This window comes from Leptodactylus fuscus, chromosome 4 (genome assembly GCF_031893055.1).
Source record: "Leptodactylus fuscus isolate aLepFus1 chromosome 4, aLepFus1.hap2, whole genome shotgun sequence".
Taxonomy (NCBI): Eukaryota; Metazoa; Chordata; class Amphibia; order Anura; family Leptodactylidae; genus Leptodactylus; species Leptodactylus fuscus.
In genome coordinates, this window is record NC_134268.1 from 222,812,890 (window position 1) to 222,831,007 (window position 18,118).

The 18,118-nt window shown below is 43.2% G+C and overlaps 1 protein-coding gene across 1 annotated transcript; it reads left to right on the forward strand.

Annotated features, from left to right (window-relative positions):
- Window positions 1–3,545: 3,545 nt before the first annotated feature.
- Window positions 3,546–16,900, forward strand: LOC142201202 (interferon-induced very large GTPase 1-like). Its single transcript, XM_075272026.1, has 4 exons — window positions 3,546–5,437; window positions 8,104–8,366; window positions 11,518–11,589; window positions 12,219–16,900. The coding sequence occupies exons 1-4, from the start codon at window positions 3,546–3,548 to the stop codon at window positions 16,853–16,855; spliced, it is 6,864 nt and encodes a 2,287-aa protein (XP_075128127.1). The 3' UTR covers window positions 16,856–16,900.
- The last annotated feature ends 1,218 nt before the right edge of the window (window positions 16,901–18,118 follow it).

Here is an 18,118-nt window from a genome sequence, read left to right on the forward strand (position 1 = left end):
CTTGGCAGCTGCTTTTTTTGAACCATTTTCCAACTTTTCCGTGTCCTTTCCGTGTGTTTTTTTCTGGATGCGAAGTAATTGACCTCTGGCCCCATGTTGGGCGCCATTTTCTGTGAGCGCAATCCGCTCTAAGTATTACTGTACTGAAGTCCAAATTAATAAAGTTGTCTTTTCCTTTTCACAAATTTCAGGTTCGGCTTCTCAACCTGTCCCTGAAGTGAGACCTACCTGCCTAGGTGCTGTCGGGCACTTGGGATGGATAACTTATGGGGTAGTGTAGAGGATGGCCCTGGTTTGGGTCCTCTCCAGATTCCCCTGTTCTCTTCTATGGCTGCTAGGGGCTGTTTTCTGCAGGGAAAGGGGGCAATCTCTTTCCCCACCATCCCCTGTGGGGCCCTCACAGTCAAAAGGTAATGGCGCCACAAGTTTCTCCTGCCGATGTACAAGGTCCAGGCTCCAGCGGAGGGATGGGAAGCATACTTTGGGATCTGGAGATCACTTATGGAGTATCCATAAAAACAAAAAATATATAAGGCTATAAGGAACAAAGAAAAAACTATAAAAATACTATGAACTAAATATAGAAATAAATTTGAGGTGCTTCGTTGTACATATTTGATCAAACAGTAGGAAGCCCCTGTACCTGCCCCGACAAGGCGACCTCATTAAGGTAGGACCCTACACTAATACCTCTCCTGGACCCAAATATGGGTCTGCAAATGGGTTTTTGTTCTGCAGAATTAGTAACAGATAAAAAATAATATAAATGAGGAATCGCCGTAATCGTTGTTTTTTTTTTTTTTGTTTTTTTTTTTTAAATCGACCAAAAATGGTGTCATTACAAAATACCTCACAAACAAGAAGCCTCATAAGGCGACATCACCAGGAAAACAAAATATATATAGCTTGTACAATGTGAAGACAAAATTCCCCCAAATCTCCAAATCATTCGACACAACTGACTGGGCAGAAAGAGAATGTATACGCTGTGCGAGCAAATGAGGGAAAATAAACCAGAAGAGACCCCGGAGTGACACCCCCCTCCCCCTTCAATTATAGGAGCTACTGGGACATAGTAGGGAATTTGGTGTTCCCAATGTCCTCCACACAGCTCATATATTTTCTCTTCACCATCCGCTGTGTTACTCGATCACACAAAAATGGCTGAATGGATTTGGATGAGATTTGTCCCATAGATACTCTGTAACCTGGAGTAACACATCGGCTACTTTGTATCCCGGTAAATGACATGGCTTCACTACTGTTGTGAATTTATCATCACATACTATATTACACTGCTCCTGCAGCCGCTTATCTCAGCCAGGTCTGTTATCTCTCTATGTAACACTCAGCTAACCCTCAGTCCATTGTGTACAAGCATCTGCATATTATCTGATCTGCTCCAGGCCGTGCTGACACACTGGATGGGAAAACACCTTTAATTGGCAGTTTGCTCATTTTAAACATGTCAGGAAAAAGAAAACCTAATTTGTTGCAAAATTCTAGAACAACGAGAGCTATGAAGGAGCCAGAAGTCACAGAGTTCTCCTCAAGTGGAGCTGAGGGGGATCATCGACACCAACAACACACTCATTATATGGCGTCCCAGCGAGCTGCTGAGGTGCCGGAATAATCACAGGCACGGTGCGAGGAACAAGTTCAGTGACAGGACAGCTTAAGAGCTGCCGAAACGCCGGAGCAGGCTAACCATCGACAGCAGCAATTTGCTCAATATAGGCGGATCATCGACGCCAACAATACGCAGACGAAGTCGCAGGCAGAAACACTCACACAAACAACATGCAAAATACACGAGTGCAAAACTGGGCAATTCTTATAGGGCCACTACACAAGCAAAAAATGAAATCTACCCGTGCGAAGCCGAGTCCTCCTGCTAGTACCATATAAACATACACCGGGTCCTCCTGCTAGTATAGATATATGACACAATCCTGTTGTCGGTATATTGTGTTATTCTCTTTTGTGCGAACTGTGTCTTTAATCTGGCAGCAGCAGCAATGTCTCTCAAGACCTCAGGAAATAAAAGTGAAAGTTCTGGTAAGTTTTATGTTAAGTTTCGTTTATTAGAAGCTGCTATGAAGTCTCCTCCCTTATTGTGCTATCTCTCGTATAAATTCCCACACTGCGCAAGTTACATCTCAAGGTCCTCGGGTGTGCGGTACATGAGACCTGCCTCTGTCTCCAGCAATGGTCACCGCTTTCCTGCCCCAGGTCCCAGAGTATAAGGTAAGTGTAAACTGCTGCGGCCTCTGCACTGGTGACCCCTCTCCTGAAGTAGGTGTCTGAGTATACGGTATATGGGAGCGGCCCCTGCACTGCTCACCCCTCTCCTGCAGTGTCTGAGTATACGGTATATGAGAGTGGACTCTGCACTGGTGACCGCTCTCCTGCAGTAGGTGTCTGAGTATATGGTATATGGGAGAGACCTCTGCCTCCTGCACTGCTCACCCCTCTCCTGCAGTAGGTGTCTGAGTATACGGTATATGGGAGCGGCCCCTGCACTGCTCACCCCTCTCCTGCAGTGTCTGAGTATACGGTATATGGGAGCGGCCCCTGCACTGCTCACCCCTCTCCTGCAGTAGGTGTCTGAGTATACGGTATATGGGAGAGACCTCTGCCTCCTGCACTGCTCACCCCTCTCCTGCAGTGTCTGAGTATACGGTATATGGGAGCGGCCCCTGCACTGCTCACCCCTCTCCTGCAGTAGGTGTCTGAGTATACGGTATATGGGAGAGACCTCTGCCTCCTGCACTGCTCACCCCTCTCCTGCAGTGTCTGAGTATACGGTATATGGGAGCGGCCCCTGCACTGCTCACCCCTCTCCTGCAGTGTCTGAGTATACGGTATATGAGAGTGGACTCTGCACTGGTGACCGCTCTCCTGCAGTAGGTGTCTGAGTATACGGTATATGGGAGCAGCCTCTGCCTCCTGCACTGCTCACCCCTCTCCTGCAGTGTCTGAGTATACGGTATATGCTCTGGGCTGGGGCCGAAAAAGTGCTTTCACTTAGTGAATCACTGAATAAAGGGCTATCCACTTTTAAGGCCAGTCACTTAGATCGCCAGGGGTCCGACTGTTCGGGCTCCTACAGGTCAGCTATTTTTACAGTATCCCAGAATACAAACAATGCTATGGCGCCCGCCCAGTTCCTGTAGTGTTTAATATGGTGACATCCGCCATACTAGTGCAGACACTGTCGGTAACAGATTCACTAATAGTGCAGGACCTTGTATCTCATATCTCCAGAGCCGCTTCCCTATTGGTCCACTTCTATGCTCCTCCCACAAACCATTACTGGAATCAAATTTTAGACTCGTATCCTAAAACGCCATATCAGCAGACACCCCCACCCAATGTGGTTTATGGTCGGCCCCTGCATTTCCTGAAGCGCAGCACGTTGGTTCCTTTGTTACATGACATTTATCGGCTTTTTTTTCTTTTACAGATTTCAGAATAAATGATGTAAGAGAAATCAATATCACTTGTTATTTCTGTCAAATTATGGGAAGTTCCAACCATACATAATGGAGGATAGCAAAGTGAAAGTGGCCGTGAGGGTGCGGCCCATGAATCAGAGAGAAATCGATCTAAAAGCAGAATGTGTAATACACATGGAAGGAAAGCAAACGGTCCTGAAATCCACAAGCCCCGGAAATGAAGGGAACGGTGCGGCACAAAAAGTGTTTGCCTTCGATCACTGCTTCTGGTCTGCAGATGATGAAGGTCCGGCCGCGTATACAAGCCAGCAGGATATTTTTAAGACACTTGGAGAAGACGTCCTTGACAGTATCTTCGCTGGATTCAACTCTTGCATTGTGGCTTATGGTCAAACGGGATCAGGAAAAACATTTTCTATGATGGGGACAGATGATCAACCCGGACTGGTGCCAAGGCTATGTTCTGCTTTATTCAGCAGAGACCAAAATCATCGTCTCCGAGTTGAAGCTTCATACTTAGAAATCTACAACGAGAAAGTGCGAGATCTTTTGTATCCCACAAGTGACTTTACGGCACTTAATGTTCGCGAACACAAAACCTTTGGCCCTTATGTAGAAGGCTTGTCTCATCATGTTGTCAGCGACACCGAAGACACAAAATCACTGATACGAGAAGGAAATAAATGCCGGATAATTGGAAATACAAAAATGAATGAACACAGCAGCCGATCGCACGCAATATTCACTCTGACCGTCACGCAAACTCTTCAGGGTCAAGATGGTCTATTGAAAGAGCTTCTCAGCAAGGTCAACCTGGTGGACTTGGCAGGAAGCGAATGCACTTCCATGTCTGGAGCTCCTGGAGAACTACTGAAAGAAAGCAATAACATCAATAAGTCGCTGACATGTCTTGGTCTGGTCATAAATTCATTGGCTGAATTATCCGAGGGTAACAGGCAGAGTACTTATGTGAATTACAAGGACTCGAAGCTCACCTGGCTGCTAAAAAACAATCTTGGAGGAAATAGCAAGACTGTCATGTTGGCCACGATAAGCCCGGCCTCTGTTAACTATCGGGAGACTCTTTCCACCTTGAAATCTGTTGACACTGCCAAACACATAGTCAACAAAGCCCTGGTGAATGAAGACAACAAATCTAAGGCTATAACGGAGCTGAACGAAGAAGTAAATGGGCTGAGAGAGCAACTTCAACAAGCTGAAGCCAAAGGCAAACAAGAACTGGAGGAAAAATTAGAAGAATCTGAAAAACTTCTGAGAGATCTAAAAGTCTCCTGGGAAGAAAAGCTGAAGACGACAGAAACCTCTGCCCTGGAACGGCAAAAACAGATCCCGAAACTTGGAATGACTGTAGAGCAGAATGGAATCAGCCCTGATGATAGGAAATGTTATCTCGTACACGTATCTGCCGGGAATAGTGACCAGAATGAACTGCTTCTATATCATTTAGGAGAAAAAAATAAGATTGGTGCTGGTGATTCTCAAGACATTCACGTCACCGGTCCTGGAATTGAGCTGGAGCATTGTGTGATTAACATCTTAAAAAATGAGGTTTCCCTTACCCCAAAGGAAAACGCAGAGACCTATGTGAACAGCTCAAGGGTCCAGACAGTTCTTACATTGAGTCATGAAGATAAAATAATGTTCGGAAACAAATCTTATTTCATGCTACATAAGCCAAACTACAAGCCCACCGATACCAACACCGGTCACAATGTCCTTACAAATCAACCAGAAGAAAGAACTAGACCAGGGAATGAATCCATCCATGACGAAGATGACAGAATGGAAGTCTCCATCAGCCTACCATCTCAGGATGAAATGGTACAAAATATAAGTAGCAAAAACAAGACATCTAAAGAAGATGAGAGAACACCAGAAGAACCTTCTAGTGAAGACAATCTTATCACCCCGCCTCAGGACAAGGAAGATAAACAAGGCGCCCATGAGAGACAAGCAGGGTAATCTTACAATCTCTCCACTTATACCTTTCATTCCTTCATTCCAACCTTGAACAGCGTTCTTAATCTATATAATATGCCTAAGATTCCCACAAACCTTGCCTATATCAGTTGCACAGCATGTGGACATGGCCATGCCAGCGTCTCCATAGGTATAACATGCTGTCACACGTGATGGTTTTTGAAATCTCAGCATTTCCACTCCGGATCTTTTTCTGCCATGTTTGGATGGGATTAGCCAGAATTGGGGCCCTGGCCTAATTCTCCCTGAGCTGGTAGATGAAGACTAGGTGCACACAGACAGAAGGTTCTTCTCCATAACTCCTTCACTTTCTGACAAACATAGGCAGGATCATATAGGACATTATAGAAAAGCAGTGACCTAGATCGATGTGAATAAAGCACTCAGGGTGAGATAGAAACTTTCTTTTTCGTTCCAGTGGTTTCACTGCTCCTGTTGGTGCTGCGTGCATTGTCTCTCTCATCTCCTCTATAGACAGATCACTAAGGGGAGATTATTGCGTAACTGAATATCACTAAACAGCCAACGTCATAGCTACATATTATACAGTGAGCGCATCCTAGTGGTGGTTGCTGGTAGGAAGATTATTACGTATTACTTAGGTTAGAATGTACTAAACTGATGATTGATATACAGTCCTATGAAAAAGTTTGGGCACCCCTATTAATCTTAATCATTTTTAGTTCTAAATATTTTGGTGTTTGCAGCAGCCGTTTCAGTTTGATATATCTAATAACTGATGGACACAGTAATATTTCAGGATTGAAATGAGGTTTATTGTACTAACAGAAAATGCGCAATATGCATTAAACCAAAATTTGACCGGTGCAAAAGTATGGGCACCTCAACAGAAAAGTGACATTAATATTTAGTAGATCCTCCTTTTGCAGAGATAACAGCCTCTAGTCGCTTCCTGTAGCTTTTAATCAGTTCCTGGATCCTGGATGAAGGTATTTTGGACAAACAATTCAAGTTCAGTTAAGTTAGATGGTCGCCGAGCATGGACAGCCCGCTTCAAATCATCCCACAGATGTTCAATGATATTCAGGTCTGGGGACTGGGATGGCCATTCCAGAACATTGTAATTGTTCCTCTGCATGAATGCCTGAGGATTTGGAGCGGTGTTTTGGATCATTGTCTTGCTGAAATATCCATCCCCGGCGTAACTTCAACTTCGTCACTGATTCTTGAACATTATTCTCAAGAATCTGCTGATACTGAGTGGAATCCATGCGACCCTCAACTTTAACAAGATTCCCGATGCCGGCATTGGCCACACAGCCCCAAAGCATGATGGAACCTCCACCAAATTTTACAGTGGGTAGCATGTGTTTTTCTTGGAATGCTGTTTCTTTTTGGACGCCATGCATAACGCCTTTTTTTTATAACCAAACAACTCAATTTTTGTTTCCAAAATGAAGCTGCCTTGTCCAAATGTGCTTTTTCATACCTCAGGCAACTCTATTTGTGGCGTACGTGCAGAAACGGCTTCTTTCTCATCACTCTCCCATACAGCTTCTATTTGTGCAAAGTGCGCTGTATAGTTGACCGATGCACAGTGACACCATCTGCAGCAAGATGATGCTGCAGCTCTTTGGAGGTGGTCTGTGGATTGTCCTTGACTGTTCTCACCATTCTTCTTCTCTGCCTTTCTGATATTTTTCTTGGCCTGCCACTTCTGGGCTTAACAAGAACTGTCCCTGTGCTCTTCCATTTCCTTACTATGTTCCTCACAGTGGAAACTGACAGGTTAAATCTCTGAGACAACGTTTTGTATCCTTCCCCTGAACAACTATGTTGAACAATCTTTGTTTTCAGATCATTTGAGAGCGGGCTGTCCATGTTCGGCGACCATCAAACTGAACTGAACTTGAATTGTTTTGTAGAAAGAAATGGTCCAAAATCCCTTCATCCAGGATCCAGGAACTGATTAAAAGCTACAGGAAGCGACTAGAGGCTGTTATCTTTGCAAAAGGAGGATGTACTAAATATTAATGTCACTTTTCTGTTGAGGTGCCCATACTTTTGCACCGGTCAAATTTTGGTTTAATGCATATTGCGCATTTTCTGTTAGTACAATAAACCTCATTTCAATCCTGAAATATTACTGTGTCCATCAGTTATTAGATAGATCAAACTGAAATGGCTGCTGCAAACACCAAAATATTTAGAACTAAAAATGATTAAGATTAATAGGGGTGCCCAAACTTTTTCATAGGACTGTATTGGTATTAATACAAAGTATGAACCCCATTTACTATGAGGCGCCATAGCCATTAATACATTGGGCACATCTCTGGCTGTACGCATGCCACTTGAGCTTGGATAGATTTGGGGCAGAATTTCTAGCAAATTTGTCAGGTCCCACTTCTTCTTCTTCTACACTCCTCCACAAATTTTGCAGAAATGTGTGACAAAATTTGCTACTGGAATATCGAGTCTATAACTGCTTTACCTGCACACAAGGCACAACAGCGCCTCCTGTGACTTTAGCTTTGCTCTTCACATCTTCTTTTGTGTTTCTTCTCAATCTGGATACATGTAGTTGTCTACAAGACGATTCCATCCACCATTAGGTTAGTGAATGAGACGATAATATTTCTAAATTAAGATCTACAAATATTTCCTTCCATTTCATTTGCAGATCTTCAAGGGTGCAAGGCTCTTCAGACCAGGCTGTGGATTATATTCGAAGATCCAGAAAGGAGATTACGGCCGCTCTCCAGAAGAACTTCATTGGCTTTCTGGATGAATGTGAGTCCAAAGACATTATCACGCGGGAAGAACATGTCATGGTGGAAAATACAGCCAAGATGGAGGAGAAGGCGCATTTCTTAGTGAATGTCATTCTTCAGAAAGATGAGAAGACCTGCAGAGATTTCCTCCAGTGTTTACAACTAAGTCAGGGTAAGACCAGAAATCCACCTAATGCCTTCTCAGGTCATCTTCAGGTCTTCCCTTCAACTTTCTCTTCTTTGTATTTCATCTTTCGGAGAAGTTTGTACTCGGATTCATTGTGCCCTTTACTAATTTGGTATTGTTGTGTTTGGTCTCTTTGTTGCAACAGAACTGTATATGTATAAGAATATAGGTAATGTTAAAAGAAAATAAAAAAAAAAAACAGGCAGCACGGTGGCTTCACACTATAGCCTTGCAGTGCTGGAGTCCTGGGTTCGAATCCTGCCAAGGACAACATCTGCAAGGAGTTTGTTCTCCTCGTGTTTGCGTGGGATTCCTCCCACACTCCGAAGACATACTGATAGGAAGGGGGGAAAAAAAGAATCTAGGTAATGCGCCCTTTTACTACACATTAAACGCCAAATAAAACCTGTGAGAAAAGGGCACAATTGTATTTTTCCCCCAATCCCACTCCGTTCGGAATTTTTTCCCAGATTCACAGAACATTAAAGGGATCCTATCATTCAATCACTTTTTCTTCTAACTAACACGTCAGAGTAGCCTTAAGAAAGGCTATTCGTCTCCTATCTTTCGTTGTCTTCTGCGTGCCGCCGTTTGCCTAAAATCCCAGTTTTTCTCGGTATGTAAATGAGTTCTTTCGCAGCACTGGGGGTGGGCCTCAGCGCTCAAACAGCACTGGGGGTGGCCCCAATCCTGCCAGAAAACTCTCCAGCACCGCCTCCATCTTCTTCTGCAGAGAGGTCTTCACAGCGTCTTCTTCCAGTGGCGGCTTGTAACTTCTAGGCCTCGGGTCTAGGGAAAGCCGACTGCGCATGCCCACCGGCCACAAGAAAATGGCTGCTTATAATTCTATGTAAGCAGCCATTTTTCTTGTGGCCGCGAGCATGTGTAGTCAGCTTGCCTTAGGCCCGAGGCCGTGAAGTTACAAGCCGCCACCAGAAGAAGACGCTGTGAAGACCTCTCTGCAGAAGAAGATGGAGGCGGTGCTGAAGAGTTTTCTGGCAGGATTGGGGCCGCCCCCAGTGAGGTTTGAGCGCTGAGGCCCACCCTCAGTGCTGTGAAAGAACTCATTTACATACCGAGATTTTAGGCAAACGGCAGCGCGCAGAAGACAATGAAAGGTAGGAGACGAATAGCCTTTCTTAAGGCTACTCCAACATGTTAGTTAGAAAAAAAAGTGATTGAATGATAGGATCCCTTTAAATGGTGCTATCATAATATACAACCAGTCACAGAAAAAAAACAAAACCCTCCTGGGACGCACAGAGAAGACAATATTATAATTTTCTCAGTTTTAATTTTAACATAGCGAGGCAGGAGATTAGGGCTGAGGCCTCACGTTGCAGAAACACTGTAGAAAAAAACACTGCGGAAAAGCTGCTCTTCAAAAGAGCATGATGTAGAAATACGCAGCACGTCAATGTTACCTGCAGAAATGCTAACGTTTTCCTGACCTCTGCCGTACTAGTACGTCGGATGCTGGGTGTTTAACTATGGCGGGCAGCTGCCATAGCCGCCTGGTGTCTGCTGTATCATACAGCAAAAAAGTCAATGGTACCGCACACTCTAAAATTATATGTGGTGCTAGCGAAAAAAGGTCCTTCGACCCAAATATACTAGTGAAAATAGATTTTGCTGCACACACTGTTTTGTGATCAAAGGAATATAGAGATTTATTTTACAATATAGTTAACGCGTTTGACACAATGCATTGCATGAGTGTCTCATGCCTTGACACTTATACTGATCCTGCTACCACACTAGATCGCGTCTGATGAAGGTCTAAGGACCGAAACGTCATATCCAATTGATCTAGCCTGTCTTTCTATGCCAATATTTTGCATTGTGTCAAAAGGCGTTAACTATATTGTAAAATAAATCTATATATTCATTTGATCACAAAACAGTGTGTGCAGCAAAATCTATTTTCACTCTGCTGTATCATACAGCAGACACCATGCGCTAATGCCCACAGTCAGTGTCCGCACTGATCATGGGCATTTACCCTTCTGGTGCCTTGGTCAGAAGGTGCGTGGACGCCGCCATTTTGCCAGTGATCGCCAGCACCTGGAACAAGCTCCAGGGCAGACATCATGTTGGCATGACAGCCGGGAGCCTTGTAAAGTCTCCCCGGCCTGTCTGCAATGACTTTCTTTTGCAGGTTACTCTATGTAGCCTGCAAAAGAAATGATTATTTTTTTGCAATGCATTAGTGGTCCCTAGGGGGTCTAATAAATGCAAAAAAAAATTTATTTTTTTTTTTAAAAAAAAAGTAAAAAAAATATTTAAAAAATTAAAAAGTATTAAAAATTCAAATCACCACCCCTTTCCCTAGAACACATATAAACGTAGTTAAATACTGTGACACCCCTACAGATTAGGTCTCCCTGTGTCCGAAAACCCCCGGCTCTACAAATCTATAAAAATATTTTTCTTGTATGGTAAACGCCGTAGCGGGAAAAAAAGTCAAAAGTGCCAAACCGCCATTTTTTTCTCTGTTTTGCCTCTGATAAAAATTTGAATAAAAAATGATCAAAGCAAAAGCGATTCCCCAAAATGGTAGAACTGAAAAGTACACCCCGCCCCGCAAAAAAAGACGCCCTATACATCCCCGTACACGGAAGTATAAAAAAGTTACGGCTGTCAGAAGATGGCGACTTTTAGAAAAAAAAAATTTGGCCCAATTTTGGATTTATGTTAAGGGGTTAAAATGTAAATAAAACCATAGAAATTTGGAACCGTACCAAAACATAAAATACAGGGGACAGGTCAAAACGAATCCTGTAAGAAAATCGCACAAATGCACTATTTCTTCAAATCCCCCCCATTCTGGATTATTTTTCAGCTTCCCAGCACATTGTACAGAATAATTAATGGTGGCATCATGAAGAAAAATTTGTCCCGCAAAGATTAAGACCTCGTATGGCCCTGAGAGCGGAGAAATAAAAAAGTTATGGGGTTTGGAAGGGGAAGGGGAGTCAAAAATGAAAATCGAAAAATGCCGTCGGTGGGAAGGGGTTAATAAGGGAAGAAAACGCTGAGAAAAATCCAGCAAAAACGCAATGAAAAACATTGCGCAACTGCTTTTTTTGGAGGAGTTCTGTATAATTTATAGATTGATACGGTTTTTTATTATCAGAGGAGGAAAATATTCCTGAGGAAGAGATGAAGAGAAGATCAGAAGAACCAAAGGAAGTCAATAATGACAAAGGTAAGATATTTATGTACAAGGCGCCGACCACCTCCAAAATCTCTGCCAGGTCTGAAGTCAAGGAGATAAAGAGGCAGTCGTAAAAAGTCAAACCCTCCGCAGCCAAATCCGGTCCATTTTCATTGACGCACTGAGGTCAGCCAAGGTCATAACAAGCTAGGAGGAAATCTCCTGCACCGTAGTTGTTAACATTGCCCTGTCCTGGACTTACAAGGACATTCACTGACCTCATGGACCTTCTTCAGAGAGTTTGACTTCTTGTGTCATCCTCACCACCTGCTCGACTCCAACTCTCTCATTTGCATAAGGTATGAGGCAGGATTGAAGGTAAGGTCTCCTATATATGAGGTGTTAGAAGAACATATCTGGAGACCACATCAGGCCACTGTCAGGTGCCAGTGCCGGGTCAGAGGGCACAATCCGTATTTCCAAGTAAATACATATGAAAAAGTCATTTCAAATATTATTAAATCCATTTGTCCCTTTGCTGATTCTGATTTTCTTGCACGTGTGAAGGTTGGTTTTGCAAGATGTCAGTCCTAATAATACCGTACAGGGATGTTTGGTCTTTGATATTAATTCTTTGCAGAATTGAAGGAAATGACGCATTATTTCTGATTATTTTGCAGACAAAAAGCCTTGCTTCCAGGATTTTCTGAACAATATTGAATTTCAGAGCTACCAGACGTCCAAGCTTACATTACAAGATGTCCTCGACATTGGTGCGGAATCCTTCTTACCAGGCAGTTCTTTGCAAAATGCAGCTTGGTATTTTCTAAGAAAACTGATGGCCTTGCATGAGCAGGCCAGGAATATCAGTTCAATAGGGAATAGAGTGGAGACAAGCAAGAATAGCAGCTTTCCTCTGGATGTGGACAGTGACTTGTCAGGCGGTATCCACCCATTAGACTTACAGTGCGCCATCTTCCATTGCTCTGACCATTTCCTCCAACAAGAGATGGTATCGAAAATGTCCATGTGCCAGTTTTCTGTCCCCCTGCTGCTGCCGGCCATTGATGGTCCCGACTGCACCTTGATGCTGTGGACAATGAGAGGAATCGTGAAGAAATGGAGACCTCAATCCCTGGCAGAGAGTCGGGGATTTCAAGAGGAACATTTGGTGAAAATTTCCATGCCAGTATTTTCTTTTGTAAGATTGGGAAAATGCAGACTCTCCAAGTCTAAGATTCTAAACCAAATTCTGAGTTCAACACAACATTGTCAAGAGATGTTTGTCCATAGAGATATGGAAGGTGGAAATCTGGATAAAACCATATCCATGGGACTGGTAGAGATGTCTTGGTATTTTCCTGCTGGTAAAGGCGTCTTCGCTGAACCTGTTGCTTTTACAAACCTTCGCGGGGAATTGGAGAGTAATGTTAAGCCATTTGGCTTTCTGGCACAGATATCTTCCGTGGTAGTGGTATTTGCTGCATCTATCAGTGCGGCTCAATGTGAATCATTGCTGAAATATAAAAACTCCAACACCACCTATCTCTTCATTATTGCCCCCGAAGAGCAAAAGAGCCAAGAAGAATTGAGAGAGATGCTCGGATCAGTGATGTCCATGACCGGAACAACAAAGGACACCGTCTTGGTGATCACAAGAAACACAAATGAGGCGACAACTGTTAAGAAGATTCGTTCAGCTCTGCTGAAGTTGGAGAAGGAAAATAGTCATTTCCTTAGTGTTGAAGACATGGCCCAGGCAGCAACAGATCAAGGGATTGGTGTGGACGAGAGCGCCAAAGAATGTCAGGCTGCGAGAAACAAAGCCAAAATGATCACTGAAGAGATTTGTGATGTCGTCAACTACAAAGGAAAAACGATGAAACTGCAGGCGCAGCTTCTGAAAGACTTGGCAAGACTGGAGAAAGAACTCTGCCAGATGAAACAGCAACGCAATAGAAACGGGGAGAAATACAAATCTGAGCTGAGAAGACAATGCGATGACATAAGAAGGAAACAGTGGCAGTGTCACGTGCCGAAAGGAATTCTTCAATTTGTGGAAGGGATTGGAACCAAAAATCAATCCAAAAAGTTTTATTTTTTAAGTTGGTTAAAATATTATTTGGACTTATCAGCGAGGAAAACTCTAAAGTCTTTACAGGAAATATATAAAGAGAAATATTCTCAGGCCAGAGACTTGAAAGAGCTGACGGAGATCGATCAGAAGATATCAGACAGTTCATTAGGAATCGAGCATTTCCTGAGAGAGGTGTCTCAGTTCTATGAGGTTTGGCATTTTATAGGGACAACTCAACATGCCACACATATTGCATTCAACCATCTCCCCGAAACCGTAGCCAATCTTCTGCTTGATGGCTATCCATTGGAGTTGATAGATGGAGATGCGTCCAGGATCCCGATGCAGTGGGTAACAGATGTTCTCAATAAAGTGAACGCCAAGACATATAACAAATGCAGAATAAGAGTAATAACGGTCCTGGGGGTGCAGAGCACAGGGAAGTCCACCCTTCTCAACACCATGTTTGGTCTACAATACCCTGTGGCCAGTGGACGATGCACGCGAGGCGCCTTCATGACACTTATTAAAGTGAAGGAGAACATTCGAGAGCAGCTTGGCTGTGAATTTCTTCTGGTTATTGACACTGAAGGGTTGAAAGCTCCCGAGCTGGATTCTCTGGAGGGCAGTTATGAACATGACAACGAGCTGGCGACTCTAGTCATTGGCTTGAGTGACATCACTGTCATTAATATGGCCATGGAAAATATAACAGAAATGAAAGACATTTTGCAGATAGTGATACATTCATTTCTCAGAATGAAAGAAATTGGGAAGAAGCCTATTTGCCAGTTCGTTCATCAAAACGTCAGCGATGTGTCTGCTCCGGAAATGAACATGAGAGACCGGAATAAGCTGCTGGAACAACTAAACGAAATGACCAGAACTGTGGCAACCATGGAGAAGAAGCCTCAGTATAAAGTATTCTCTGATGTTATGGAATATGATTCAGAACAGCACCACTGGTATATCCCGGGTCTGTGGCAGGGCGTTCCACCAATGGCTCCAGTCAGTGCTGGATACAGTGAACACATTGCTGAATTGAAGCTAAATTTACTAAAAATGATTACACAAAACCCAAATAAGGCACAGACTATTCCTCAATTTATTAAGTGGATAAAAGATTTATGGAACGCAGTCAAACACGAAAACTTTATCTTCAGTTTCCGAAATAGCTTAGTGGCCAGTGCCTACAACAAACTGTCCATTAAATTCTCTGAATTAGAGTGGAAATTCAGCAAACTGATCCACGAATGGTTCATCAACACTGAAACGATGATCAAAAACCAGTCTGAAGACACTTTGGAAGACAAAGGCAAAGAATGTTGTATTGAGCTAGAAAACATCATTTCAGTCGAGCAGAAAAAGCTCATCGCCTGGGTGGAAGATTATTTCCAGCAAGACAAAGATCGTGTTCATTTAATAAGATATAAAGAAGACTTTATAAACAGCACAAAGATGCTTGGAAAAAACCTTCGAATGTCATCACAGGAAAAATATCTCAACGTCATGCAAATCCAAAAACAGCAACACAAAATAGAGAGAGTACGGATGCGGTATATCGAGGTGATCGAACACAGGGTGTCCAGCTTTATGGAAGAATGTAGGAAGAAAAAACATCAGCTCAACAATGAAAAGCTGAAGGAAGTGTTTGAGACGACGTGGCAAAATATAGTCAAAGAGTTAGGCATAAAACCTCTCAAAAGACGGAACATTGAGAAACAGATTCTACAGGAGCTCTCCAAGACCATGAGAGACAAGGGATCGGCCGTCAACGAAAAACTAAATCAAATCGAGGTTTTGCCAAAACCTGAGGAAAAGATGACTACTGAAGGAATAAAACAGCAAGTTTTCCATTTATTTAGAAGCGCCTACAGAAGGTTTAAAGGAAGTCCAAAGTATGAGCACAATCTTCAATCTATTCTAGAGAAATGCTGTAAATATTCTGAAAAACAAGCCAAGAAAGATGGCGACTATGATGACACCTACTGTAAACACCTGCTGAACATGATTGACGACAGTCTTACCAAGGAAGGCAACGTCCCGGCTGAACTGGAGCTAGAAATCAAATTAAAAATACTAGGACATGTGGTCACCGATTTCCAGGAGATGCACAATAACTTCGTAAAGAAGAATGACTCTTATTTACAGCTGGAGACCTTGAAATGTGAATACTTCAATACCTTCATGAATGTAGTCCAAGAGAAGAATGAAAGCCAGAATCTCGCTAAACGCGTTTGCCATACGTGTCTAAAACCAGCGATCATTGATCACATCCTTCGAAATCTAGGCATTGAACTCGTCGATGACATCATAAGGTCTGAAGGATCCGCAACATACACCTCTCGGACTTTCTTCCAGTACTCTGTTCTTCTAGATCTTCTGGAGGGAAGTGATTGTGGGAAATATGTGGAATATTCAACAGACTATAAAGGTTTTGTAAAAAACTGGATATTGAAATACATTAAAGGGGAATACAAAAACTTCAGCACCATAGAAAGCAAAATCCTGTCGGGTATCACAGAGAAGATCCGAGATCTGCTCAACAATCCTGAGATGTGGGATCAGTCAACGGATGTGGAACATTTTCTTGCTAATTTCCAGAAGAATTTGAGCAGCGATCTGGTTTTTCCCCATGAAAAACTAAAAGCAATTATTTTCAGAAATTCGGCAAACACAAAGGAATTTATAAAAAATCTGAACGACTTTCTGACAGACACAAAAGAAGAAATCCGATCGGAATTAGAAGCTCTAGGTAGAGATGGAATCCTTCCCAGAGTAGCGGTGAAACCTCAGGATGAATTGTTTAAGAAGGTTTTTGGATGCGGGAAGCAGTGTCCATTCTGCAGGGTCCCTTGTGAAGCCGGAGGGGAAGACCACAAACAACATTTTGCCTCCGTCCATCGACCCCAAGGATTAGGAACATACATGTTTGAGAAGTCATCGATTCTTTGTCATGATATATGTACCACCTGTGTCAGCGGAAACTATACATTTAAGAATAAAGATACAAATGGAAAACCTTATTCCTTCAAGAAATACAAAGATATTTATCCTGACTGGAGAATTCAGCCTGATCCCACCATCGAAGCCTCGGATTACTGGAAATTTGTTCTTAAAGAATTCAATGAGCAATTTGCCAACGTGTATAATGCAAAACCAGCCGACTACCCGAAGGAATGGAAGGAGCTGACCAAGGAGATGGCCAAAGAGAGTCTCAAGAAAACCTTTAATATGTAATAAGATGGAAGATGTGATGGTGAGCGCTGAAACCACTTCCGGGAATATGACTTTTTGCCGCTGACATATGGATTAAGATGAGGACCTTTCATGTCCTCGGGCACGTGTGGTCTTATATACCGCTGAATTCAGCACATTGTTGGCCTTCCTGTTCTGTGCCCCAGGACTAGAGATATTGGTGCCGTTACTGATATCTCTTCACTGTCAGAAGGGGCGTTCGCGACAGTCTAGCTGGGTTGTGAGGAACGTCCCCCTCCTCCTGACAGTACTCCTCCATAGACTAGTACTGGGGGGACATTCCTCACAGTTTAGCGTCATGGCTGGCCGGTAAGGAGCGCCCCCCTCTGACAGTGCAGAGCTATGGACAGTAATGTCAGGAGGGGTGTTCCTCACAGCCGAGCTGTGTAACGGCACCGATATCTCCAGCCCCGGGGCACATAATGGAATAGCTGACAGTGTGCCGAATTCAGCGCAGTCGGCTTTTTAGCGGTATATAAAACCACGTGTCCGAGGACATGAAAGCCCCTCTTTAAACGGTTAAATGGGCCATCACGCCACTACACACTTACATAACCCACAGCCCAGTCTACAGACTACTGCTGATAGGCATCGCTTAACCCTTTAGTGACTGGCCTGTTTTAGGCCTTATACACCAAACCTTTTTTTGATTTTTTTCCCATTGTCACATGCTGAGCTGTACGGCTTCTTTGTATTTTTACAATGTATGAGGGCACGGTTTTTTTGCGGGACCAGCGGTTGTGTATAATGGCACTCATTGATTTCACTTTTATTAACTCTTTCTGATAAGCAATAGAAAAAACCCCAGCAATTTTACCATTGTCTTTGTTATGTCATATTGTAATACCCAATATGCGGGTTATGGTTTGTTTGTTTTTATTTGTGAAACACTTTGAGACGGGGATTAATGTGTTAATGTGTTTTTGTTTTGTTTTTTTTTACTATGTTTTCTTTTAAGCTTTATTATATTATTTTGATCCCACTAAGTGACTGTAATTTGCGATCTTCTATTTGCTAGGCATTGTACTATCTATGTGAAATGCGTTATAATAGCTGTCATTTTGGGCCAGGCATTCTGAAAGGCCTAATAAGAATTTCCATAGACAGCCCTGGGGGGGCCCTCATTAGGCGTAAAGGCATGGGTCAAGATTGCAGGGGTTCTGACGCCTCTAAGACGGAGCCTCCTTCCTCCAAGACCCATTGGATGCGGGTGCTATTGACTATGGCATCTAAGGGGTTAAACTC

Coding starts and splice junctions, on each gene's coding strand:
- LOC142201202 (XM_075272026.1), top strand. CDS start 3,546: ATGGAGGATAGCAAAGTGAAAGTGGCCGTGAGGGTGCGGCCCATGAAT. Junction 5,438..8,103: donor GCCCATGAGAGACAAGCAGG/GTAATCTTACAA, acceptor TTTCATTTGCAG/ATCTTCAAGGGTGCAAGGCT. Junction 8,367..11,517: donor GTGTTTACAACTAAGTCAGG/GTAAGACCAGAA, acceptor TTTTATTATCAG/AGGAGGAAAATATTCCTGAG.